Genomic DNA, 24,900 nt, shown 5'->3' with positions numbered 1-24,900 from the left:
CACTTAGATATCAACAGTCTAAAGAAGTCACTGGCAAATGCTGGGCCACCGGCAATTTGTCCTCACCTTCCCTGCTCTGTGCAGCTGTACTAATCGTCTGTGGGACAGGAGGACAAATAAATGTGCATTAGCCACCGAGAGTTGCCCTGCTCGGAGAGCCTCCCTGTAGTGTTGCTCAGTCCCCTCAAGCGATGCAAAACCAGAGAAGAATCTTCGAGAAAGCAAAAAGTATATACAATCAGCCTTCCTTCTCCTGAAGCCTCTAGGCCGTTATTCATTGAGTCCCAAGAGTTCTATGCCATATAGGAGGGGAGAGACAGGCATGACAAAAAGGGGACCTTCACCATAAAGCATCTGATTTTTAATAAAAACTACATTTTTATAGGTGCACATAAAACGCATTAGCGACAAAACTCCTTCTCCAAAGTTCAACGGATCACCTTGTTGGGCGGAATTATTTAGTTTTATCTATTGAGGAAACGGAAAGATTTCAATTTTAGTCTTAGTTGAGCGGACTCAGAACTGTTCCGATGACAATGAGCCACTAAGTCAGCTGTTCCCTGCGTCACACAGAAACCGTCCGTATCTTCTCAGCCTAACACAAACCAAGAGCGTTCCTTGAATTCTCTCGTTGTCTCACCACCCATATCCAATAAATCATGAATCCTGGCAGTTCTGCTTTTAAAATATGGCCCACATTCTGCTAGTTTTCTACACTCCACTACCGACACTCTGCAGTCACCGTTTAGATGGTCCCTTAGCTTCCATCCTTTACCCCACTACCGAATGTTCCACACTGCAGCAGAGGGACCTTCTTAAAATAGAAGTCTGACGCATCGTTCCTCTGCTTGAACCCTTCCAAAGGCTTCCCATCACACTGAGGCTGGAAACAGACGTTCCTGTGATCACCTGTAACGTACCACCTGCATGCACACACACACCTGCACACGCAGGTACACTCACACATCCGACCTCCTCATCTCCCACTCTCCCCTTCCCCCCAGGGCTCCCCCTAAAGCATAGGGAACACCCCAGGAATTCCCGCACCTCAATGCCTCAGCGCTGCCCGTCCCCTGTCCTTTCCCTACGAATCCCAGTGCCCACTCCTCCAGGGCAGTTGTCTGTCCTCAAATACCCATTTGCACAGAGGTCTTGCATAAGCTTCCCCTTTTAGATTAAATCACTCTCTCTCCCTGCTTTGTCGTTCTCCTTAGCATAGATCACCAGCTCGGTCCTTATGTATTTTATGTTCTTGTCAGTCTCTCTCTCCCACCACTATTGAGTGTAAGTTAAATAGAATAAATAATAAAATGTAAGCTCTGCGAAGCTTTGCCCATTTCACTCACTAGGATAGAGCCAGAGTATGTAAAAATCCCACTGTTGAGTGCTGTTGAGTGAAAAAAAAGAAGAGCTGTTGAGCGAGAAAAAAAAGAAAAAAAAAAAAAGAGCTGTTGAGTGAACCTTACTGGAGGACTGAATGAAAGAGATCATGACATGTGTACAAAGATGAAAGAAGGTGTATCCTGCTTGCTACAGCCGAAATGCATGCGTCAACGACCTCTAATGATGTTGCCAAGTTGTTTGGCATAAATTTAAAATAAATGAGAAACTAGAGCCAAAGTCAGCTTTATGTGATTGAGTACTGGAACTATATGTATCACAAAATGCTTCCTATCCTCCCTAACTTAACAATGTCAGTATTACACAGATTTTCAGAAAGCCCAGCACTCGCTAGGCTGTGATTTACAGAAAGATCATGCTTCGTCCATCATTACTTTCTTACATGGTCTCAAAAACTAATGAGCGAATTAATATATTGTCCTTCAGCTTGTTTTCAGCGACTACTGGAGACATGGGAAACATTCATAAGAAATAGAGGTAAATACTGAGGGGGGCACTTGATGGGATGAGCACTGGGTGTTATTCCATATGTTGGCAAATTGAACACCAATAAAAAATAAATTTAAAAAAAATAAAAAATAAAATGGTTAAAAAAAAGCAATAGAGGTGAATAAATTCTACTTGTTTGTCCTACAAAGTATCAGATTGCCAACTAATCTCATTTTTTTTTTCTGGAGAAAAACAAAAGAGTTTCCATTGGATACCCACCAGCAGAACAAGGTGTCATGAGGCACAGGGAGGCGGGGACGGGGATAACAGAAGAACCCAAGCTGCACAGAACCTGTCTTAAGTATAACATCTCTCGGTAGGTAAGATGGACTTTGGATGACTCAGCTGTACATCCACGTGCGCTAAAAAGTAGTCAGAGCCAAGGCAAAGGGAGGTACAATGCCAAGACAGAAATCCAAGAGTGTCTTCCAAGATTTGGAGCATGAGGAGGGGTAATGTAGCTTTGTTTGAGGGGAAGAAAGGAGTCTGGGGCCCAGAATCAGTAGAACCAGTGAAAGCTACTGGAGAAAATGATCTACTCTTGTCAGATTGCACCTACGTATTTAGAAGGACCTTGTGTCTTCAATAAGAACATCTCATCACTGCTGGAGTTTTTGCCTGGATTGGGATTGCCCCTATATATCAAACCAGAAGCACATTCCCTTTCTCTAGCTGCAATCATGTCCTGAAACAACTATCCTCACGTAGTTAGAAGACATCCTACTAAAAATAATAGGACCTATGACTGAGGAGGCAAATGATTGTGTAGCCAATTGCCCTTCTGGATTCTTAGTCACCATTTGGTGATTAGTTGTTTGGCTTGTCATCAACGGCAATTTATGCCTCTATGATGGCATTTGCAAAAGTCATACCATGAGCCCCAGCAATGTGCCAACATCGTTCTCAGCCATGGTCCACGATGATTGAGCCTGGAGTCTTTCAGTGGCATTGAGAACAGATAAGCTGTTAAAAGTGCCTTAATCTAATTTGTGGGATAGTATTAGTTATTTTCTAATGAGAATGTCATGTGTTCCCTTTAAAGCCTCGGAATTATTCCATCATCATCTTGGGGGCTTAGGTACTCTTGAACAAAAAATATAAGAAAAAACATTCGTGGTATAATACTCATGAGACTATCTCCCAGAATTAAGGGCTTTCCTTGTTTGTGAAATTTCATTAGGGTGTCTCTTTTTTTTGGTGGATTTTTCTAGTTAAAAAAAAAATCCACCTCGATCTCTCACTCTCTTTCTCTCTCTCAGGATATTCATCCAACCACAGGATGAGAGGACAGACACAGGATACAGTGAGACAGCTTTCTGCTCATCTACAACCCCATACAACTACTTAGAGAGGAAATACCTCCTTCAAGAGACCAGTTCAGCTAGTGTATAATCCAGTCCAGGGATACTGGGAGTCCGAAGACTCTAGAGGCAAATAACCATCTCAGGGACAGACCTCGCTATGAGGAGCTCATTATTCACCTCTTGATTAGATAGACTGCTCTAAGACTTCTAAGAGGCTGCTGTTTGTGTTATCTCGAGATGATAAATAAGCTTAACCAGGTATTTTTCTATTTAATTCGTGAACTAGCTACCATGCAGAGAAAGGTACATATATTTATATAAATCCAAACCAAATTTTCTATAAATCATACCCTGGTCAGATCTCTGCTACTCCAAAATTTCCTAATATTTATGTATGAGTCCCTCGATTATTGAGCACTATATACTGGAAAGGGTTTCAAACTCACTAAATAAAATCAGGCTCTCTCTGCAGCCACCCCATTGTACAGTGACATTTCCTTTCTCCGGTCAGAATAAAAATAACAAAGTAGACATTAAGTCTAAAACACACGGCAGTAAAATTCCAACAAAATCTGAAGGATGAGGGAATATTGACATTCCCATTATCAATAGGGCCAAATATGTTCTATATCTAAATCTGAAGAACCTAAAACCTACAACTAGGAGCTTCATTGGAGGCAACAGAGGTAATTAGATTGTCTCATGGAAAATATATGTAGAACTAGATAGAACCTGTTTAATATTTTAGTTCTAACATCTACCAGCTAGGTGACAATGATCGAGTTGTTAAGCCCTTTGAGAATCCATTTCCTTCCCTAAAAAAACTGGGATAATGACAGCAGCAACATCACACAGTTGCTTTTCACTGCTCCTGGCACACGCTCAGTGCTGAGTAAGTGTCCAAAGCAGCTATTGTATTTAAATGATAATATTCTGCATAAGGACTGCCATCTATCGATGTCCAACCTCTCTGTTCTTTACTTTGGAACCCCTCATTTCCATCTCAACACACAGCTGTATAGAATAGACTCCATTTTCTGACATCCTTTGCGCTTAAACGTAGCATGTAAGCAAGTTACGGTCAATGAAAACATTTTTTTAATGCTTTACATGTGACGCAATGGCCAAAGACCATCCAGAGAGAGGGCATGGGAAGCAAACCTCCAGTCCACGATATCCTCACGCAGGAATGTATATCAGAGCATTTTTGAATCTCTCAAAGCTGAGACCCTACGTCTGAAGGGTCAAGTTCAGCCAGTCTAGAGTAGTAAATCCAGAAATGTGAATCTGAAAAACAGCAGATGATTCAAATATGCACCTGTGCTTTAAGAACCGCTGCTGTAGAGCCTCCCCGAAGTACCATCCATCTAAAATGTGAAAAGTAAATGAACATCAATCAAGCAGTACACTGGAAACTCTTCAAACCGAGCAACATTCATGCTGTCTTGAAACAGCCACACAACACCTGACTATAACACACAGTATAAAAAAGTTCCTTCTCATTTGTTCTCTCTACATGATGAGCTTATTTATGTATGAGCCCCTCGGTTATTGAGCACTATATACTGGAAATGGTGCCAAACTCACTAAATAAAATCAGGCTCTCTCTGCAGCCACCCCATCTTATGGTGACATTTGTCTCCATAACCCTTCTGTTTCCCACCCAGAACCTCAAAGTTCCTAACGATGTATTCTAGATGTCTTCCCATTGCCTTTGTGTGCACACTTATCTGCAGAAGTAAGGGCCTATCAGTGAGTGAGATGAGTCTTGATGATCCCCCACCATCCCTTGAATACTCACTCCAGGTTGACTACACACCTCCAGATGGAGTCGCGTCCATACCTTTTATACGGGGTCATCAACCACCAAGCCATTCTTCTAGAGCAATGATTCTCAATCGGGGGTGATTTTGCCAGTGCATGTTTGACAGCATCTGGAGACATTTTTGGTTGTCACAACTGGAGGTGCTACTGGCATCTAGCAGGTAGAGTCCGGGGATGCTGCTAAATGTCATCTCATAATGCCCAGGACAGACCCTCCCAACAAAGAACTACCCAATCCAAAATTAACGGTGACAAGGTTGAGAAATTGTCCCAAAGGGTGTTGAAGGGAAGCCCTTCCCCCATAGATCTGTGGTCATGATGTCATAATATCCCCCAATAATACATTTTCTGAGAAGCATCTCACATCAAACTAGAAAATAAATTCCATGAAGAGAAAAAAAACATGTTTCTTGTGCACACACCCCTGTGTCTGCCCTGCAGATTTCATTCGTAACATCCCTGAGACACTGCAGTGGACTAGGAAGGAACACAGGCTTTGCACTCAGGCCCCCTGAGCTTGAGCCCCCACTCCAGCATTTAATACTACGCTACGATGCCCAAGTCAAGCCAGTTCCCTGAGCCTCTTATTCCCTCATCTGTAAGATCATAAAAAGTACTGTGATGGGAACGTCCTAATTGCATTGTTATAAAGATTAAATAAGATAATCCGTGTAAAGTGCTTAGAACAGTATCTGACACATAATACAGGATGAATAAAATAATGCCATTTTAAAATAAAATCACTAATTTGATGAATAATTTTACGATACTCCAATAGTGCAGAAAAATCTCCTTCCCGTGTTTTAACCTACACACCCTTTCCCCCTCACCGCACCTTTAATCATACCCTGATAGCTAATAGGATACAATTTTATTTTCTATATGTCGACCTAGAGGATAGACCCAGACACCTCTTTGTTTTAATGCTGGCTTAATTCTCCATGTCTTCAAATACTTTGCTCTCCCGGATTTCTCCCTGAGAATAATAATTCCACACACCAGAGAAGATTCCATCTTCCCCCCAAATGAGAAAATAAGAGATTCCCCTCACTCTCAGGTGATTCTTTTAACACAAGACCACTCTACTCACCTGCTGTTCACGTTGCCTCTCCCTAAGGGAAGGGAAGGTAGAGAACTGCCTCCACCAAGAGCATCTCTTATGTTTCCACAGAGGCCCTCCTGATGGAATCTCTCATTGTCTAACGAATTACTGAAGAAGGAGGACAAAAAACAAGAACACTCTCCCATTTAGACCAAGTGATCCTGTTTCAAATGATTATATTTCCCCCATCCGAAATGCTGAGGCACACTTTTGCATTAATTCCAGGCATGTGTGGAGATAACCTAACTTTCAGCCTGACTTGCCATTTACAAGATTTACATTTCATCAGAGAGACATGTATAACAAATTCGCCATATATAAAGAGAGAGAGAGAGAACTCCGTATTTCTTTGCTTTCTTTCACTAGCCCGACAGGAGTAAGTGTTAAGCTGGAGGAGAAGAAAGCATGAAATGCCTCCCTCTGGCCAGCGCTTGAATCCAGAACTCGACAGGAACGGGTCAGACAGGGTAAGAGAGCAAGGGAAAGAAAGCAGGAGAAAACGACGTGAAGCAGGGCACAGGCCTGATGCACCATCCTCTCAGCCAAGCAACCTAAAACTCTGAGGCCCTTTGATTCCTTTTACTTAGTCTCTTGTCACGCAAACCAAGACAATCATCAAGACTTCTTGGTTTTTCCTCCAAAAGCATCTCCCATCGTCCACGCTGCAAATACTTACCGAGTGACTGCTATGAGTGGGGACCGTCTACACCACGGAGGATGCAGTGGATGCCTTCCACGTCACTTCCCTGAGCTGCCCCGGGTGTATGGTTATACCCAAATAATACAGTGGGCGTGTGTGTTTGTCAAGGATGACAGTTCTCCGAAATCTTGCAATGTGGCGAGAAAAGATGTTCAGAAAACAAAATGAATTCATCCATTGGGACAATGATCCAAAGAGAATGACAACTGAAGGGGGATCGCCATTCCGAGAAGGGAAGGGGCCACGCAGGCAAGGCTTCGCGGAGGCCCTGCAACCTAAAGCTGCCTACAGAAGTTAAACTCCCGCGCGTGGGGACATCCTCCTTGTTCCACCCACATCCTTTAAAATTGAATGCGGTCATTGAACTACAGCATTTCATAGAGTTGTGGGGGCTTCAAGAGTTTATTTACCTATGAGAGAGAGAGAGAGAGAGAGAGGAGAGCGCAGGAGCTGGGGGCGGGCAGAGGGACAAAGAGAACACCTGCTGAGCATGGAGCCCTACCCCAGGATCCTGACCTGAGCCCGAGGCAGATGCCTAACCGACTGAGCCACCCGGGGGGCCCTCAGAGACTTATGTTGAAATCAAGTCTCATCGACATGGAAAAACCACACATGGGCAGTCACTGTAGTTGCCTTTCCAGGGCCTGAATCTTCACTATCCGTGCTCAGCCATGACCTTCTGGTGGGCTTTCAAAAACACAGGCTTTCTCACCCTCCAAAACTTTTGGCACACATCTCCAAAGATGAAAATACTCCTCAAACCTCCCATTTATCACGTCATTTCCTCATCCTGTGGGGATCCTTACTTCTTTCCATTTTCAATCTGTACTAGCCTCTCTGGCCCCACTCTTCCTACTTAATTTCACTTCCTGCAAGGCCACTTTGCGCTTTCCTTGGAATCCAGCCGGCCAGGTGGAGTACGAGCTTGGAAGCTCAACTGCCTGGGCCCAAATGCTGGCTCTGCCGCTGTAAGCAGCGTAACTGTGGGCGAGTTCAGGAGCCCATCTCCCAGAGCCTCTCTTTTTTCATCTAGAAAATGGGAATAACAATTCTTGCCTCAAAGCATTAAATGAAGTATTAAATGAAATAAGTGATACTTAGAGCTGTGCCCAGCAGCTCGTCAGTACTCCATAAAGGATCTCTCTCTTTATCTGATGTTGTTGCTTACAGCACATACTTTGTCCTTCCTTGACAATGTCATACTATTCTTCCTCTGAGAAACTATCATTCCCCAGAGTCCATCTACCCCTGAGAGGCGTGTTGTTGAAGCAACACCACCAGTATCTACATCATCCCTTAGAAGGGGGCGCTCTATTCAGGCAAAAGAAATTGCTCTTTCTCCCGAAAATTTGAGGACTACAGCTAAAGCAATCTGAGGACTGTGCCCCCAGAAGATTCTTAATTGTATGCCATCTAGATCCTCAAAGCTATCCTTCTCAGGTCCTAATTATTTAATTCTTCATTTCTGCAAGCCGTCCAGAATCTACCATTGATTTTCTCTAGTGCCTAAGTTTTCTTGAGTTGCTTCCAGACATTTGCAACCAACAACCTGCTATTATTAATCATCTCACTCTGAAGGAAACCCCATGGTCATTCCTTCTTTGGACACTCTCTTTGCCTCACAAAGAAGGCTCTCTAATTTGCCTTCCACCTACCCATATGCACCTATCCCTCAAGACCCAATACTTTTCAATAATTACTTAGGCCCTCATTGATCTCCTTCTCTGTTGTTCTTCACTTTATAACATACCACTGAATTCACCATTCCTTTATTAAATAGTGCCTTGTACCATCCAGTGTATGGTAGCATGTTTATCTTATCTTATCTTATCTTATCTTATCTTATCTTATCTTATCTTATCTTAATCAACTGGCTTCTAAACCCTCTGGAAACAAAATCTAGACCTTATGCATTGGTTTATGTGCAGTATTTCACATGGTGCTAAGTCCAGAGATGACATTGGGTATCTATTAGCTTACAAATTAAGGTTAATCAGAAAAGTTTACAATTTTGCCTCTTCTTGTCACTTAGTCCTACATCTAAGTGAACTTCTTACAAATTCTCCTTAGTCCATTCCCTCTTTGATCTTAATTATGCCATAATTTCCCAAGTATCAATAGTTTATTATTGAACACAATTGTTCAAAGTATATCTGTGAATGTATGAAGAAATGCTTTTCTATGATTCTAAGAAATATGGCAAGAAATAAATCATTTTCAGGGCCATGTGAGGTTACGTATGAGTAGTGATTGGCTCTAGGCATTCACCAGTTCCTCCCCAAATCAAACCTAATCAGAAAGCAGCGTCTCACAGACCCAGTAAATTTCCTTTCTGCCATCTGGTGTGAAAATGAAGTCAAGAAACATTAAGTAGGTGGCAGTAGCTAAGGACAGACAGTACTATTAGCACTTCTGATGCCTTCTTCCACTCTGAATATTCACTTTTCTATATCCAACTGAATACAAAGGCCTTGCAGGCCTTCCTTTGATGCTTTAGCAAAGAATGCTTCTCTTTATTTCCTGCAAGTTCCATCTTCAGAAATATTAATATATCTCAACCAAATATCCTAGGTGGTCTTTCCAAAATTTGATTTTAAGTCCTATAAGAATGGCTTGAATCTGAATACATAAACTTTTAGAATATGATTTTGTTTCACCGTTTGTTTTAGTTACCCAGAGATTTTTCTCTAGGCTACAGTACATTTTGTGTCTGAGACTAGATGCAAAAGTCTGGCTATTTGTTCACACCAGCCACAATCTAAGCAATAGTACTTGTTTGTTCTACATCCAATTACTGCCTTCTCCTTGATCCTTAGGAAAGTTGATCTAGACTGGCACAGCAGCTTTAATCAAACAGGAAAACAGATCCTGGTCTAGTAAATAATAGAGAAAAAAAAAGAGTCTTTTAGTAACAATAATATATTTTATATCATCCCCATCCTTCTACAGAAAGCTTCTGATATGATCTGAAGCCCTCCCAAGCTCAAATCCTTTAATGGTTCCCTCTGCTTAAAGAATAAAATCAAAACTCCATAATATGACTTACAAATCCCTTCATGATCTGGCCCCTGAATAAATCCCCAACCTCATCTCTTACCGTTTCTCTCCTCAATATTACACAATATTCTATGTACCTCTCTTAGGTTATAAAGGGTTAGCCAAAACAACCCTTAATCCTTAACCAAGAGGCATCTAGGTGGCTCAGTCGGTTAAGCGTCTGACTCTTGATTTTGGCTCAGGTCATGATCTCATGGTTGCAGGATGGAGCTCTGCGCTCAGGGGGGAGTCTGCTTGATTCTCTCTCTCCCCCATCCCTCTTCCAACTCATGCATACTTTCTCTCTCTCTAATAAGTACATCTTTTTTTTAAAAAAGGAATGAATCCCCCTTTATAAAAAAAATAAAAATAAAAAGGGTAAGAGTCCAAGAACTAGAAGGAAAAAGAATAGGAAGATCAAAAAATAATAGTAACGAACCTGAAGTCAGAAGGAGAGGAGACAGCAAAGAGAAAAAAAGAATGTCAATTCTTTTATGTTATCAGATTATAGGCTATCACATGGATATGTGGGAATCATATCTAAAAGACAACTGAACTGGTGGTAGCATCTGCCGTGAAAATTCTAGTAGGACAACGGGGGGAAAGGAAGATCACAGCCGATTCACCTTGCCCTCCACCAAGGAGAGAAGTGGCCCTTGCTGTGCCATGTACATCACACACGTTATCAAGAATGAACACGCTACAACCATGAGTACTCTACACTGACTATTCTGTTTTGTACGTTTGTTTTTCTTCAAGCTTTTCCTGTAGCTTCTATTAGCCTCTTCAATAAGTAGACTCTTAAGCCTCAGGACAGCTGATAAATTGTGGATTGTGTAGCAAAACCCATTATCATCCATCATCGAATTCACCATCAGCCCAGGCCAGCCACAGGGGGCTGGTATTTGCTGAGGCACACGCCATCACACCAACATCCCGATGGAAACTTCGGGGCAAGATGGTTCCGTAAGCTTTTCCATTAACTAAAGCCTGCCTACTCAGTTCACTCCCTCTTCAGTTAACATGTCCCTCTGGTCCACCGTTCCACCTCCTATGCAAGCAACCCTTATTACTGACAGCTTTCATTCTTTTTCTTTTTTTAAAGATTTATTTATTTATTTATTTATTTATTTATTTATTTATTTTTATGATAGAGAAAGAGAGGCAGAGACACAAGAGGAGGGAGAATCAGGCTCCATGCCAGGAGCCTGACGTGGGACTCAATCCCAGGTCTCCAGGATTGTGCCCTCGGCCAAAGGCAGGCACCAAACCGCTGAGCCACCCAGGGATCCCGACAGCTTTCATTCTTTACACAAACCCCAGACACCCACTGCTTCTGCCCACATTCTTATCCTTATTTAGATCTGTTTCCATCCACCCTCAGAGCCACAGAGATACTGGAGCACGTTCCTAGGTCTCAATGGCGATTTTACACCACTAACTACTCCTCCACTTCCATAACAAAAAACAAACAAAACAAAACAAAAAATAAACACAAAACTCTCTTCTTTTGGAGTTCATGGCTTTCACCAATCATCTTCCACAACTAGGCATCCAGGTGTTACTCACACATCAAGAGTCTGAGGCCCAGCATACAGTTTTCTCACCACACTCAAAGATTCTCCCTTAGTGCTTCCCATGTTTGTTCCACTAGGGCCTCACGGTTCTGCTGCTCCCATGATTATATCTTCAATCCTCTCCATCCATTCACCTTTGCAATAACAGACTTAAAACTCCTTCAATTCATCCTGAAATCTGAGACCCTCCTATTTATCAAGGACCCTCTCTCCACCTTACTCCCTTTATCATTCCACTCCTACTTTTTATTCTAGTGATGACTTCTATTCTTCAACTGTCTCAACCCATTTTCCATGAAGACCACTCCTATTGTGGGTTCTCTTTCCTTTCTGCATCTCTGGGCACCACGGCCTATGATTTCAACAATGCTTTTGTGATCACTCTTTTACCGTTACCCTCTTGACTACTTGCCTTGTGTGCCTCATCAGTGTCCGAGGCTGAATCTTCCCACATCTGTTTTCTCTATTCCTGTTCCTGGGTTCTTTAAACAGAAGGTACAAAACAGTTTTGTCTATTTCCCCTACAAAGACAAGCCATTAAACATCAAGTAGCCATTGGCTACCATCTGGGACCTTTTTTGTTCTCTTCCTACAGATTCCGCTCTTCTGGAATTAGCATCACCTGCCGTAGGCTCTGCATAGATATATTTTCTTATCCCTTCCATAACTAGAACTGTTAAAAGCAGTCTACAATAACTGCATTTATTTCTTCACTCTACACTCACTTCTTACCAAAATTATCAAGTCTGTTCCTACCACACTAATGAAATTTAAGGAGGTTCATCAATTAGATTTTTTTTTTTAAGTTCTCAAACTCCTTGGCTCCAATAAACTTCTGACCTGGCCACATGGCTTGCTGACAAAATGGCAGACCTAACTGGATGACCCAAACCTGGCTCAAGTATCTCTCTCATGAAGCAGAGGTAATCTTGGTGCCAGAGGTAATCTGGGTGCTACAATTCTAAGGCACCCAGGACAGGTATCCCACAGGACAGCCAGCTGAGGTCCACCTGACTGGCAAGCCCAGCTATCACCAACCAACCAATAACACTCAAAGACTTTGCTTTCCTGATAGAGCACAGAGACAATCCCCAATCCTTCCATCCATAAGAGCCACCTCATTTCTCCTCTCCTACACTACATCCTCCAGAGCCTAGACTCTGTGTTAAATTCAGTTCTCTCTTTGGCAGTAAAACTTTTACCCTCAGTACTCAACTCTCTTTAACAACACTTTTCACCTACATGTTCCTACAGAGTGTCTAAAAATGAATGATCTCTGTATTGTAACATTTGCTATCTACATTTCGATATTAGCCAAAGGCATTTTTCACGAATTTTCATGTCATATATTAACCAAAAGGTTTTGGAAAATCCTTCATATTGTGACTTCTCTGAAGGGAATTCATTCATTTAGATGTTCAGTGGACTTTCACTGAGTACCTATCATTTTCTATATGTAAAAGGAAATAATGAATCTTACAAAGATGAATAAGATATGGCACCTGCCTCCAAAGAGTTCACAGTCTCAAGGAGCAAAGAGGTCAGCAAGAAAGGGCCATGGAGAGTAAGATAATGACTATAAGAGATGAGGAGGATGACTGTCTCTTATTGGGGTCATCAGGAAGCCTCTATTTATATTCCTAAATTGACTGTATTTTAACTCTTTTGTTACTATTTTTCTTTTTCTATGGACACTTATTATATTTGTGATGCAATCAATCTCAACAGAATGTCTAATGACAAAAGGACTCCTACTATTAATGTGATTTTTTTTCAAACTGGAATATATGAGCATATTAACCCTCACTCACACCTGTCTTGTTAAAATGAGATCCAAGTTTTATTTCAGTAGGAAACTACAAGGAATGATCCCATGTTTTAAGTGTGTTTATACAATATCATCACTGGAACTCCAGCATCAGAAACATGTATCATGTGTATCTGTGAGTGTATTTTCCTGGGTGTGGGTATTTGTAATATACATCACCACTACAAATTTTGTGTATCCCTCCTCTTGTAGTCAGTCCACACGATAAAACTAAAAAATGCTTGCGACACTTATTTTTCCCAGCATGCCCTCTCTAAAAACTCCTCTTTTTTAGCAATATACCCTTCATCCTGAAGTGAGGCAGAGATGCCATGTTTCTATGATGTGACTCCATATGTGTACTTGTCTAAACAGTGACCAGAGATGAGCACATGACCCCAACAGGGGCAATCAATAATACTCCCTATGAGTTTGGGAGTTTATAAAGGTCACTTTTTCTCTTGGTCCTCTATGGCAATATGCAAAACTTGGGAACTTCTGATGGCAATATTATACCATGTGAATCAAAGAACAGAAGAAGTCTGTCCACAGTGAGTAAAACAAAACAGAAGAAGCGCCGATGAGGACCTGCTGTAGGATTCCCAAGTTTCTCTCAGGGCTCCAAGTCCCAGATCGTCCCTGACCTGGGCTGCCTTGAGATATCCCAATACCTTCCTAATAAATTTTGCTTTCTGCTTAAGCTCAAATTGAGTTTCTATGACTTGCTAATAAAAAAAATGCTGACAAATAAAATTTCATATATCTAGTTAAGATAGGATGAACAGATCACCTGGGCCGTGTAGATTGTGCATCCAAGATTGTCCAACAAAAATGAAAACCCTCATTGGTTGCAATAGCCAATTCAGAATACATAGTGAATCTAGAGGGCAGAAACATTGTATTATGTCACATTCTTGACTGCTCTTCTGCTTCCCCAATGTTTACTTATCCTTATGTTGTGTCCCTCACCAAGTCCTTTAAAAAAATCCTTCCTTAAAAAAAAAAAAAAATCCTTCCTTTAAAATGCCTTTCATATCTATACTACCCTATCCATTTATATTATAACTACTCTAGTTCATAGTTTCTTAGGTAAATGAGCCCCTAACCCCACTCTCCTCATGTCCACAGATTTTCCACGCTTTTCTCAGGCAGATTATAAAAATTAAACAGGTCAAGACTCCAGTTTTTACATTTTCAGTGGTTCTTATTGTTAACTGAACAAAATCTTAACACTTAGCCAGGCATTAAGCTCTTTCACAATCTAGTTTCCATATATCTCTCAAACTTATATATCCCTACTCCCCTCTAGGATTCCTGAATATATTACCAATTTATTTGTCATCATCAGAGTGAGTACAATGTGTCGGGAACTGTGCTAATGATTCTATAAATATAATCTTCTATAATACATATAGCAGTGTTGGTTTCAAACAAGTCTGCAAAGCCTTTGACACTATTCTTATTGCAAGATGGGGTCTATGTTCCCTTTGCTAGAATCTGGGCCAACCTAAGTTTGCTACTAATACAGTGCACTAGAAGTTGACACTGTTTAACTTCTTAGGCTAGGCAAGATAGCTATTCCTTGCTAAAAGAAAGAGAAGAAAAAGATAGTGACTAATATAATCTATTTAACCATTTATAATGAACTGAACAGGCAGTGTAAACCCCTGGGTACACTCACCTTTGGAGGCCCACCAGGAACAAGTCTGACAACTGTAGGCCACCATGCTACAAGGTAGCTTGGGCTGCATGGAGAGACCATCTCTCCAGATGAGAGCCTCGACTGAGGGGCCAGAAACAGCCAACAACAAGCAAAGATGCTTAGTAAAGATGCCTCCAGATGATTCTGGCCCCTAGGTGTCAAGTCATTACTACAGTCAAGCCCTTCCACCTGAGACATTGTAGAGCAGAGTCCTCCCCAGCTCTGTGCTGCCCATATTCATGATGCACAGGATCTGCCAGCATAAGAAATGGTTATTTTTTATTGCTAAGTTTCAAAGTGATTTCTAATTTAGCAAGATCAATTGGGACCAACTTCAGTACCTGGAAGTAGGGCACTGTCATAGCAAAAGGCTTAAAACATGAGACACTGGCTTTGAGTTTGAACTGTGGGTGACAGTAAATGATCCTTGAGGGGACCTTGTATCAGAAGATTCAGGGGCTTTAAGGAAGCTGTTGGTGACAGCTTGATGGATATTAAGGTAAATGGTATTGAAAGCTGAAGGAAAGAGGTCCTCTGTCACAAAGTAGAAGCAAGTCTGGCAATACTGCTATCTGTAATGTTATGGAAAACAAGAAAGAGAACTATTAAACTGTATGTTCTAGCTCAGAAGACTTTCAAGCAGAACATGGAATGTGCCACAGCACCTTCTTTCTGGTCATAAAAAAATCCAAAACAGGAGAGATGAGCCTAAGAACAAACTGTCCAGTTTCCAAGCAAAATTTGGAATAGGACATACTGAGCTGGAAATGAAAACTCTTTCTCCTTCCTAGCCTCTCCAGATGGCAAAAGACTCTCAAAGTAAGAATCAGACTCAGGGATAAAATATACAGGTCACTGTAAGGAAAAGATGAGCTAAAGATAAAGCCAAGGACGCAACTTCAGGAACTGTCAAGACTTAAAACACTTTTAAAATGATGCCCTTCAAACCTTTTCAAACAGACAAAAGGTTTTCTAAGAATCTTAAGGGTGTGTCTTATAAACCTTCTCTGTTCAGTAATAGAGCATCTAAGAGTGGTATGAGCATTATTCTGCAAAGCCTCAAAATACACAAAGGCTCATATTAAAGAGACCCATGGTTTTGTCTTGGAATAGATATAACTTGACACAAAAAGTCAAGTTTTTTTACTTTTTTTTAAGATTTTATTTATTAATTCATGAGAGACACACACAGAGAGAAAGAGAGAGAGAGAGGCAGAGACACAGGCAGAGGGAGAAGCAGGCCCCATGCAAGGAACCCAACATGGGACTCAATCCTGGGTCTCCAGGATCATGCCCTGGGCTGAAGGTAGCACTAAACCGCTGAGCCTCCTGGGCTGCCCTCAAGTTGTTTTAAAAAAATAACTGTACCTGTTTGGACTCAAAGCAATGGAGCCAATGCAAAACATAAAAATAAAAATAAGCCTTCAGACCCCTAATTTTTTACTGATAGGAAACAAGCTGAGAAGGCTTTTCAATTGTAAACACAAACTAATTTTTAATTACAAAAGAAAAGATGCCTTAAAAAGCAAAACTAAGAGCTGATGGGGCCAAGTGATAGGAAGGATAACTCACAGGGAACAGCACTAAGCCATAATCTTAAAATTGCCAATACGTGCCCAGTTGGGTTTCAGAACTGCTATGGGCCAGTGACTGCTATGTCCTCCCATTTTCTCCATTCTTGAATAGGAAGTCCTATTGAAAAAATCATATTCCCACCTCGCCATTGTCTGTTGAGGGAGAGAAGATAGATAACATGTCTCTTTAGTTAAAAGGTCTTCAGAGCAAGAAAAACCATGCCCAAGAAACCAAACCCAAATAGTCTCATCTGCACCTAGACCTAAATTAGATGGTGAGATCCTGGATCTCAGACTTCAGTCTGATGTCACAAAGTAGTGAGACCTCTTGGCAAGTGTACTCTATACATGAGATGAATATAAATAATTTGTGGTCCGAGAAAAGATGTATTGATTTAAAAACATGTCCACAAATTTGCTGACACTCCCTATCAAGAGGTGGGATATATGCCCTCCCCCAGCAAATCAGAACCATGGTTAGTGACTTACTTGTAACCATCAGAATGCAGGAGAAGCAATGATGTTTATGATTATAATAACCATACGCTATCTCCCATAGACATCCCATAGATATCCCTATCTCTTTGTCTTTTCTTAGTAACATTTCCCACCTAGAATTATATGCACACATCATCTGCCTTTCTAAGACCAAATCATCACTCACGGTCATATTAAATCCCGTCTCCTCCACGAAGCTCATCATAAGACTCCAACCTTAGCAATTTCTCCCTCTTCTAAACAGTCTTGAACTTATTTTCTATAACTTGCATTTCCCAATTAGTGAACGTATTACTAATACACAATGAGTGAATTTATTGCTTCTCTGACGCATATTCCTCGGCTACCCTCTTGAATTATGTCCCTAGATAAGGGTTGAAAATCCAAAGGCCTACAGAATGAAAGCAGGTAATACACAGCAGTGAGTTGACATGGTGCAAAAGAAAAACGTGGTCTGGGTGAGGTTACACTAGGAAGCAAATGCCCCAGGTAAATGGGTCAGCCACCACCCAGTCATAGCACACTGATTTTCTCCATAGCAAATATTACCACCTGATAATACATTTATTTGCTTATTGTCACTCTCTCCTCATTAGAATGCAAGTTTCCTGAGGGCAGGAACATTGTTGTTTGTTTGCTGCTATATCACCAAAGCCTAGACAAATACCTGACAATCAGTAAATATTTATTGAAGGAATAAATAAGTGAACAATTATTGCTAAGTGGGAATGTGAGCCCAATGTGACAAGATCTTCCCAATTTCAAGAGAAGCCAGAAATACATAATTTTATGTGCACTCTCTCAATTTCTAAATATCGACAATTAATTACAAAAATATTAAGCTATTTTAGGGATGGGTCAACAAAACACATCTGCCAGCTTGGATTCATCTGAAATACACACATGCAATCGCTGTACTAGAAGCATCTTAGAGTTTCTTTTTTTAACCAAATTACTTAGGATAGTGCCTTGCAAAGTATAGAAAACTTGAGAAGTAAATGATGATGCTTCAAATACACACATTTGAGGCACTGTTACCATTCAGCTGTAAATTATTAAGAAGCTACTCTAGCTACACTCTCACATGTCAAAGAAAACTGCGTCAGCTTCTGATCCAAAATGACCACCTAGACTTCACATGACTGTTTCACACCCAAGATCCTAAAGCTAAACTTCCACTCCTTCCGGCTGTTAAGAGTTCAGAAATGTGATTCCTATGTGCTCCTCACCAGTAATAAAGAGAAAAGGCAATGAAAATAAAATAGATTGGATATCCAAGGGGTGACTGAGAAAAAGAACCAGCTTTAAACTGTGTTTCCGCAGTTGATAAATAAGGGCTCCCAGTGGCAATTTTGTTTTCCTTTTTATTATCCTTAGTATTTTTAGATTATAAAACCCAAGATTTTATTTCAGTTGACCTTTCGATGTTCTCTGGTAGCATGTTTTATCTTTTCTACATAAAAATTATTAAGTAGGATTTTTAAAATGTTTACTAATTACTTGGATTCTTAACTCTAATAAAAGTCACATCTAAATAATTAGAGCATGTCTGGTTTTAAATATGGGTCACTTAGCAACAAGCTTAATTGTATAGGGCTGAGAACACTTTAAAGATGCTTTAAAGAAAACCTACTAAAAAACAAAACAAACAAACAAACAAAAACAGTACCAGTGTGCCCTATGCTACAAGTTGACGCACAGCAAGCCAGTCATCAACTTTTGAAGACGTCAAAGTAAATGAGATGTCTTGGTGTTCCTTTTCTGTGTGTGGCCCAACATGTATTGAAGTGTTAAAGTTCAATAAACTTGAAGTTTCCATAGGAGACATCAACAAACATCAGAGGAATTCAATATATCAAATAAGTTGAGAAGAGTAAAATGTTTTCTGGCCCTCAACAGCAAGCAATAAGGACCTAATTTTAATGATTATGTAGATTAATTCACTGTACACAGTTCTTCAATAATGGCATTAATTTTTTATGCAAGCATATTTTATTTTTTTAAATAGGTCCTGCAGTGATTTAAATCGAAAGTAACACTGAGAAAAATTTACTTATCTAGAACTATTTTTCAAAATTTAGGTTGTTATAGACCTATGAACTTCCTACAGAACAAGAATATAGATTTCTATTAATTCCTTTTTACATTCGAGCAACACTAAATATGATGGCCACTGAATGGAGAGAATTATTACTTGAATTCTTCTACAGACATACAGCTAAAATGATGAAACAGAGTTCCCAGGGTACATGGGGAGAAAAAGCCCAAAATTTGGGATCACACCAACAAAAGTTTGTCTTGCAGCTCTACCGTTTGTTTACTTTTTGACTTTGGGTAAGTTACCTAATCTCTTTAAACCTCAATTTACTTTATTCATCTAGAAAAACGGAATCAATACTTTGCTTTAGGGGTGACATAAAACTTAAAACAGATGTGTATTTATTGTGTAAGCCATTGAAATGATGAGGAAGTTGTTAACTCAGCATGGCCTGACCTGGCCTGACTAGTGCAATCCAACAGCATGCAAAAAATGCTTAGAACACCATGCTGTCACAGATGATAGTTGTCACAGACAGTTCAATTGATTCTTATTATAAATCGAATGCAGAGCATGACTTCTCAGGCTTCCTATATATCATGCTCCCCTAAGAACACATCTCTACGCAGTTGGGTGTTACAGGCTAAGAGAAGCGTTATACCCTTTAGAAATTCTAGCACATGGACGGAAGAACTTGTGAACAAAAATGTTCACTGAGCATTGTCGTTAATCTTTCAAAATCAGAAAAATTAAAATGTTTCGCTCAACCCATTCTATTCAGATAAACCACAAAAACATAATTTTACGCAAAAACTAAAATGAAATAAAAATAAGGTGCAGAATGATATCTATAATATAAAACACATGAGATTTTAAAGCACAGCATCTATTGTAGAAATATATATATATACATACATGACAATTGTATGATAATATGCATAGAAATGGCAAACATCAAATTCAGAACAGTAGTCATCTCTAAAGGAAGAGGCAAGGTGATGAGATCAGACGGGTGTACACAGAGGGCTTCGACTCTATCCACTATGTATTACTTTCTCAAAAACTAAGTTACACTACAGCAAAGACAGTAAAACGTTTAGATTCTCTATAGCTGGATAGTAGGCTTGTGGAGTTTATTATATTATTCTTTACATGAAATATTTCACAATAAAAAGAAACAGCTTTCCCAGGCATATAAACAAAAAGCAATGTGCCAAGTAGACGACAGGTGTTTTAAAAATACTCTGAAGATCAAGAGGGACTGGGATGGCGGGGGAGGTGGCGAAAGGGACAAGAGGGCTGGGCATGAATAAAACAGTTTTGTTAGACTCTTGAGACCAGAAGAGTCTGACCCTTCCCAAGGGTTAGCAAAAGAATTTAGCCACATAAGACTAGAAGAAGATAAAAACAACTCATGGTTAATCCAGAAATCAGATGACCATACAGTGTGTACATTATCTAAAAACATATTTAAAATACTTACTGCAACCCCACTCTTGGTGGTAGTTTCTCTGTATGTGAAGTTGCAAATCGCCCAGGCTAAATAATATGTAGACATGAGAGGGGTCTGTGAAAAGTGATCCGTAACCCATCCATCTTCCTCAAACACGGAAGTTTCCACTGGCATATTCGATAAAGATAAATAGGTTGCTTGATGCTTGATGCTGATTTTGAAAGTGGCCTTGTAGATTGGCTCGTCAAAACAAGGAAATGCCTTTCTGGCATGTGTGGGTGAAAACTGCGTAACACCGAGGAATCTGGAAAAAAGAAAAGGACATTCTGAATTACATTTACGGCTTGAGTTAAGTTATGACCATTTTACATGCTTCTGCTGATAATATATTTTTCCAAATCACAAAGTACTTTTTGGAAGCGAACTTCAGTACATGAAGAGCATGAAAGAATAATTTATATACATATATATCCCCAACAATAAAAATTCTTCGAGGGGAGTCTCTATCTCAATAAAGGAAATTCTCTAAACCCAGACCAGTGCTTAATACAAATAAATAAATAAATAAATAAACAAACAAACAAACAAACAACTCACTACCGAGAAACAACTCAGTGGCATCCTATTGGTAAATACTGGAAAATAATAGTTCTCTTTTTTGGTACGCCCCCACTTTCCCCACTTTCTCCTCTAAAGGTGTACAAGTAACGACAGGGAAACTAAAATCCAAAAGTCGTCATCAAATACATGCAGGATATAGATCACCAGTGGGAAACACCTGTGCCCTCAAATTTTAGCTAGACATGGGCTGATTTTGTTAAAGACTTTGAAACCTGACAAAAGTTGGTCTAAATTCTGGCTTTACAACATTCTCAGTTGTTTCACCCTGAATGATTACTATATTTCCCCAAGGCTTGGGTGTTTGTTGCCTGAAAGGAAATAATCAAGCCTAACTTTTAAAAAGTACTGTAAAGCTTAGTGGGAAAAAAAGGATATAAAGAACGCATCACTGCGAAAGATGAAGAGCAACCATCAGGCAGTTAATAAAGGGCAGCCACTGATTCACAAGGTCTTTAGCCTTTATTGGAATGATTTTTTTTTTAAGATTTATTTATTTATTCGTGAGAGACACAGACACGAGAGAGAGGCAGAGACACAGGCAGAGGGAGAAGCAGGCTCCCTCCAGGGACCCCGACGTGGGACTCGATACCAGGACCCCAGGATCACCCCTTGAGCCAAAGGCAGGCGCCCAACCACTGAGCCACCCAGGCGTCCCATTTCTTGGAATGATTTAACACATGTTTATATTGAAGAATCCAGAGACTCTTGGTTTTTACGACTCCTAATATATATTTATTACATAAATTATAAATCCGGTATTCTGTTAATATAATACATGCAAATTCATAAAATAAATATCCATATAATAAGCATGTCAATGTGCATATATGTGTACATATCTATATAAGCTATATCCAATGCCCTCAGGTTTTCAGATCAAACTGCAAAGTTGCATCTCATTAAAACTCTAATAAGACGCAACCTCTATATTCTTTCATGGTTAGGGTTACGAATGAGAATACTCAAACTAGGTACTTTACGGACACTGTCCTACCTTGCAAAAGAAGCCATGATTTATGATAACATTCGTGACACAGATCAATTAAACTTTTCTGATAACACTAGTCACAAAACTCGATATAAGGCAAGTCAACACCAGACCCTTCAGAAAACATTACTGAGTGCTGAAGTCCTTTCTTTAAAAGGCTCTTTCCCCCATAAGAAGTCCTGCCACCACTCCCCTCTCCATCATCCACGGTGCTCACGGTTAATCTAACGTGGCACACTTTCCCACTGAGCCCAAACCCGGTCTCAAAATTATTCTCAGCATAGCACTTCAGGCAGCTACCACCAATCAATAGGAGTTGACATGTGCATTGAATCTTATTGGCTATCCCTGGCTCAAACCATCAGATGTAAATGTTTATACCTTTTTAACACTATGAAGCCTACATTTATCGTTGAGAGTCTGCTTTTTTAAAAGTTAATTTTGAAATAGAGAAAAAATAAGACATTCTAAAGATGAATTATATACTTAACTCTCAGAAAGAGGATTTGGGGCAAATTATCTTAGAAATGGTAGTGGGTTGCTACATACCAGGCTTGGGTAACTGCCTGAGCCTATTTTTCCATTAGTAGAAGGAAAATAATAATGCATCCTAGGCCTTCCTTCCAAAGCTGTGGAGATGATAAAATGACATAATATATGGGAAAGAAGTTTTAACTACAAATCTTCAGACAAATATGAGGCTAAAGTTGGAAGCAATCTTAGAAACAAATTGTCCGGCTCTCATAAACTTCTAAGATGAAAAATGGTTCCAGTAGGGTTAAGTGATTTGTCCAAAGTGACACCAGCAATTAGTGCAAAGCTGAATCTGGAAGTCACATTTTCTGCATCTGAGTAAAAAGTAGTTATATTTCAAGAACAGTAAAATAACCTTTAGCCATAATTTATAAACAACATTTTAGTTTGACTATTGGTAATAAAAGGTTCTTTTTTTCCAAACGTGCCAGGACCATGGTAATATTTTCCCTTATGGTTTTCTATTGAGAGTCATATAGTTTTGTTTAATCAAATATCAGTGTTTTTTAGCTAAAATGAACCCACTTACAATTTTCTCTTCATTTGCTTCTGTCTTTCATAATGTTTTTGAATCTCATCTTTCCATCTTATTAATAGAAATGCCCACTGAGCTTGATATTTCTTTCCTGAGCTGTTTAAAAGTTACCCACAGGATTCCACAGATGGGGGAAAAAGTGTTCCTTTTTAACTTTCAAGTTATCAGAACTCCAGCTCCACCACAGAACAGATGTCATCTGCTGTGTGTGAGTTTTTCACTGTATTAGGTACATGGTAGGATTTTTTTTTTTAACATATAACCACTTTTGTCCTTAAGGTCATAAAGTAGACAACTCATCCTATTGTGGGGAAAGTTCTGTAAGAGTTCAACAGAAGGGTTGCAATTAGAATGTATGAGTCACTAAGTAAAAATCAAAGGTGTCTTTGGCATTCAGTAATTAATGGGTGGGAATTTATTAGATGTAGAAGATTACCTCTGGGTTAATGAGAAATTAATAAACCAAATATTTATATAGAAGAGTCATGCTGTTCAGTCTCTTTTTGCCTTACATAGTAAGTAAATATGTTGGTAAAGCTACCAATTTAAGTCACTGATTCTCAGGGTTGAAGGGAATATAAAGACCATCTAGTGTCTTTTTCTGCAATTAATATTCCTAATGAATTCACACACACAGTATATATCTATGCACAGAGGGCCACCATATATTCTGATAATGTCTAAATGAGAAAATACCAATTTCACAGTCTGGCAACTGAGGACGATTGCAATTGAATTTCAATTCGGTATTTAGGAAATCAAAAGAAGTCCCTTGGTAAAGAAGAGCAGTCGGACTAGATTACTTTTTAGGTCTTTTCCAAGCCCAAGATCCTATAACTGAACAAAATTGAGAAATAAAATATTCCCTGAATTTGATGAGATTTTTCAAATATTAAATTACGCTACCGCTAAACAGCTTTTTACCACAAGCTCTTGTAATAACATGTTTCTCTTAATCATCGTCCTTGAGTGTTCGACGCTGAGGAGAAAAAGATAAATATATATGCTTCCTTCCCTCGAGGAGTTTATACTCTTAATAAAAGGAATTAAATAAATATCTAAACAGGTATTATACAAAAAGCCGTGGCCAAAGAGGAAGATGTAGAAAGAAACTACCACCTCCCAAAAAGAGGCTTCTCAGTCTCGGGACCACTGACATTTTAGGTTGGACAACTGTTCTTTGTTGGGGGCTGCCTGTGCACGGCAGGGTGCTCAGCAGCATCCCCGGGGGCCCTTCCACTAGGTGCCGGTAGCCCTCCCCAGCCTGGCTTTGCAACCCTGGGTGGGGAGGAGGGTGGGGGGGGCAATTCACCCAGTTGAGAAGCACCTGCCTCTGGAGCTCAAGAGGCTTCATGGAGGAAGAAGCCTAAGAGAAACAACCCTTTAAGAAAAAATTAACTCGCTTATTCAGTTGGTATGAAGTCTGTTCTCCTGCATGCTGGCTGGGTCAGGTCTCAGCACTGGGGGCCCATCCCTAACATCTCTCTCACCCTCGATACTCCCCTATCTCATAAAGAGACCGAGGTCGAGGCTCTGTTCCCCCAACAGGCTACAGCGTCCCTTGCATTTCCAAGATACAATTCTGTCTTGGTTTTATGTATGTTAAGATTGCCTCCAATTGGTGGAAGAGAGACTTCTTTTCTGTTGACTGTCATTAAAACCATCAAAGAGGCCCCTAAACAAGGTGACTTGGAATGGAAAATATTGAATTTGGGTT

At 40.0% G+C, this 24,900-nt stretch overlaps 1 protein-coding gene across 1 annotated transcript in view; it reads right to left on the bottom strand.

Moving 5' to 3' along the window:
• TRHDE (thyrotropin releasing hormone degrading enzyme) overlaps positions 1-24,900 on the bottom strand; it is a 371,785-nt gene that overhangs the window by 337,230 nt on the left and 9,655 nt on the right. The window contains exon 2 of the mRNA XM_077913853.1: positions 20,536-20,809. Coding sequence (XP_077769979.1) covers positions 20,536-20,809 — 274 coding nt within the window. The remainder of the gene's footprint in view (positions 1-20,535; positions 20,810-24,900) is intronic.

This window comes from Canis aureus, chromosome 11 (assembly GCF_053574225.1).
Source record: "Canis aureus isolate CA01 chromosome 11, VMU_Caureus_v.1.0, whole genome shotgun sequence".
Classification (NCBI taxonomy): Eukaryota; Metazoa; Chordata; class Mammalia; order Carnivora; family Canidae; genus Canis; species Canis aureus.
Note: the sequence above shows the minus strand (reverse complement) of the source record. Positions and strands in the feature narration are given on the sequence as shown.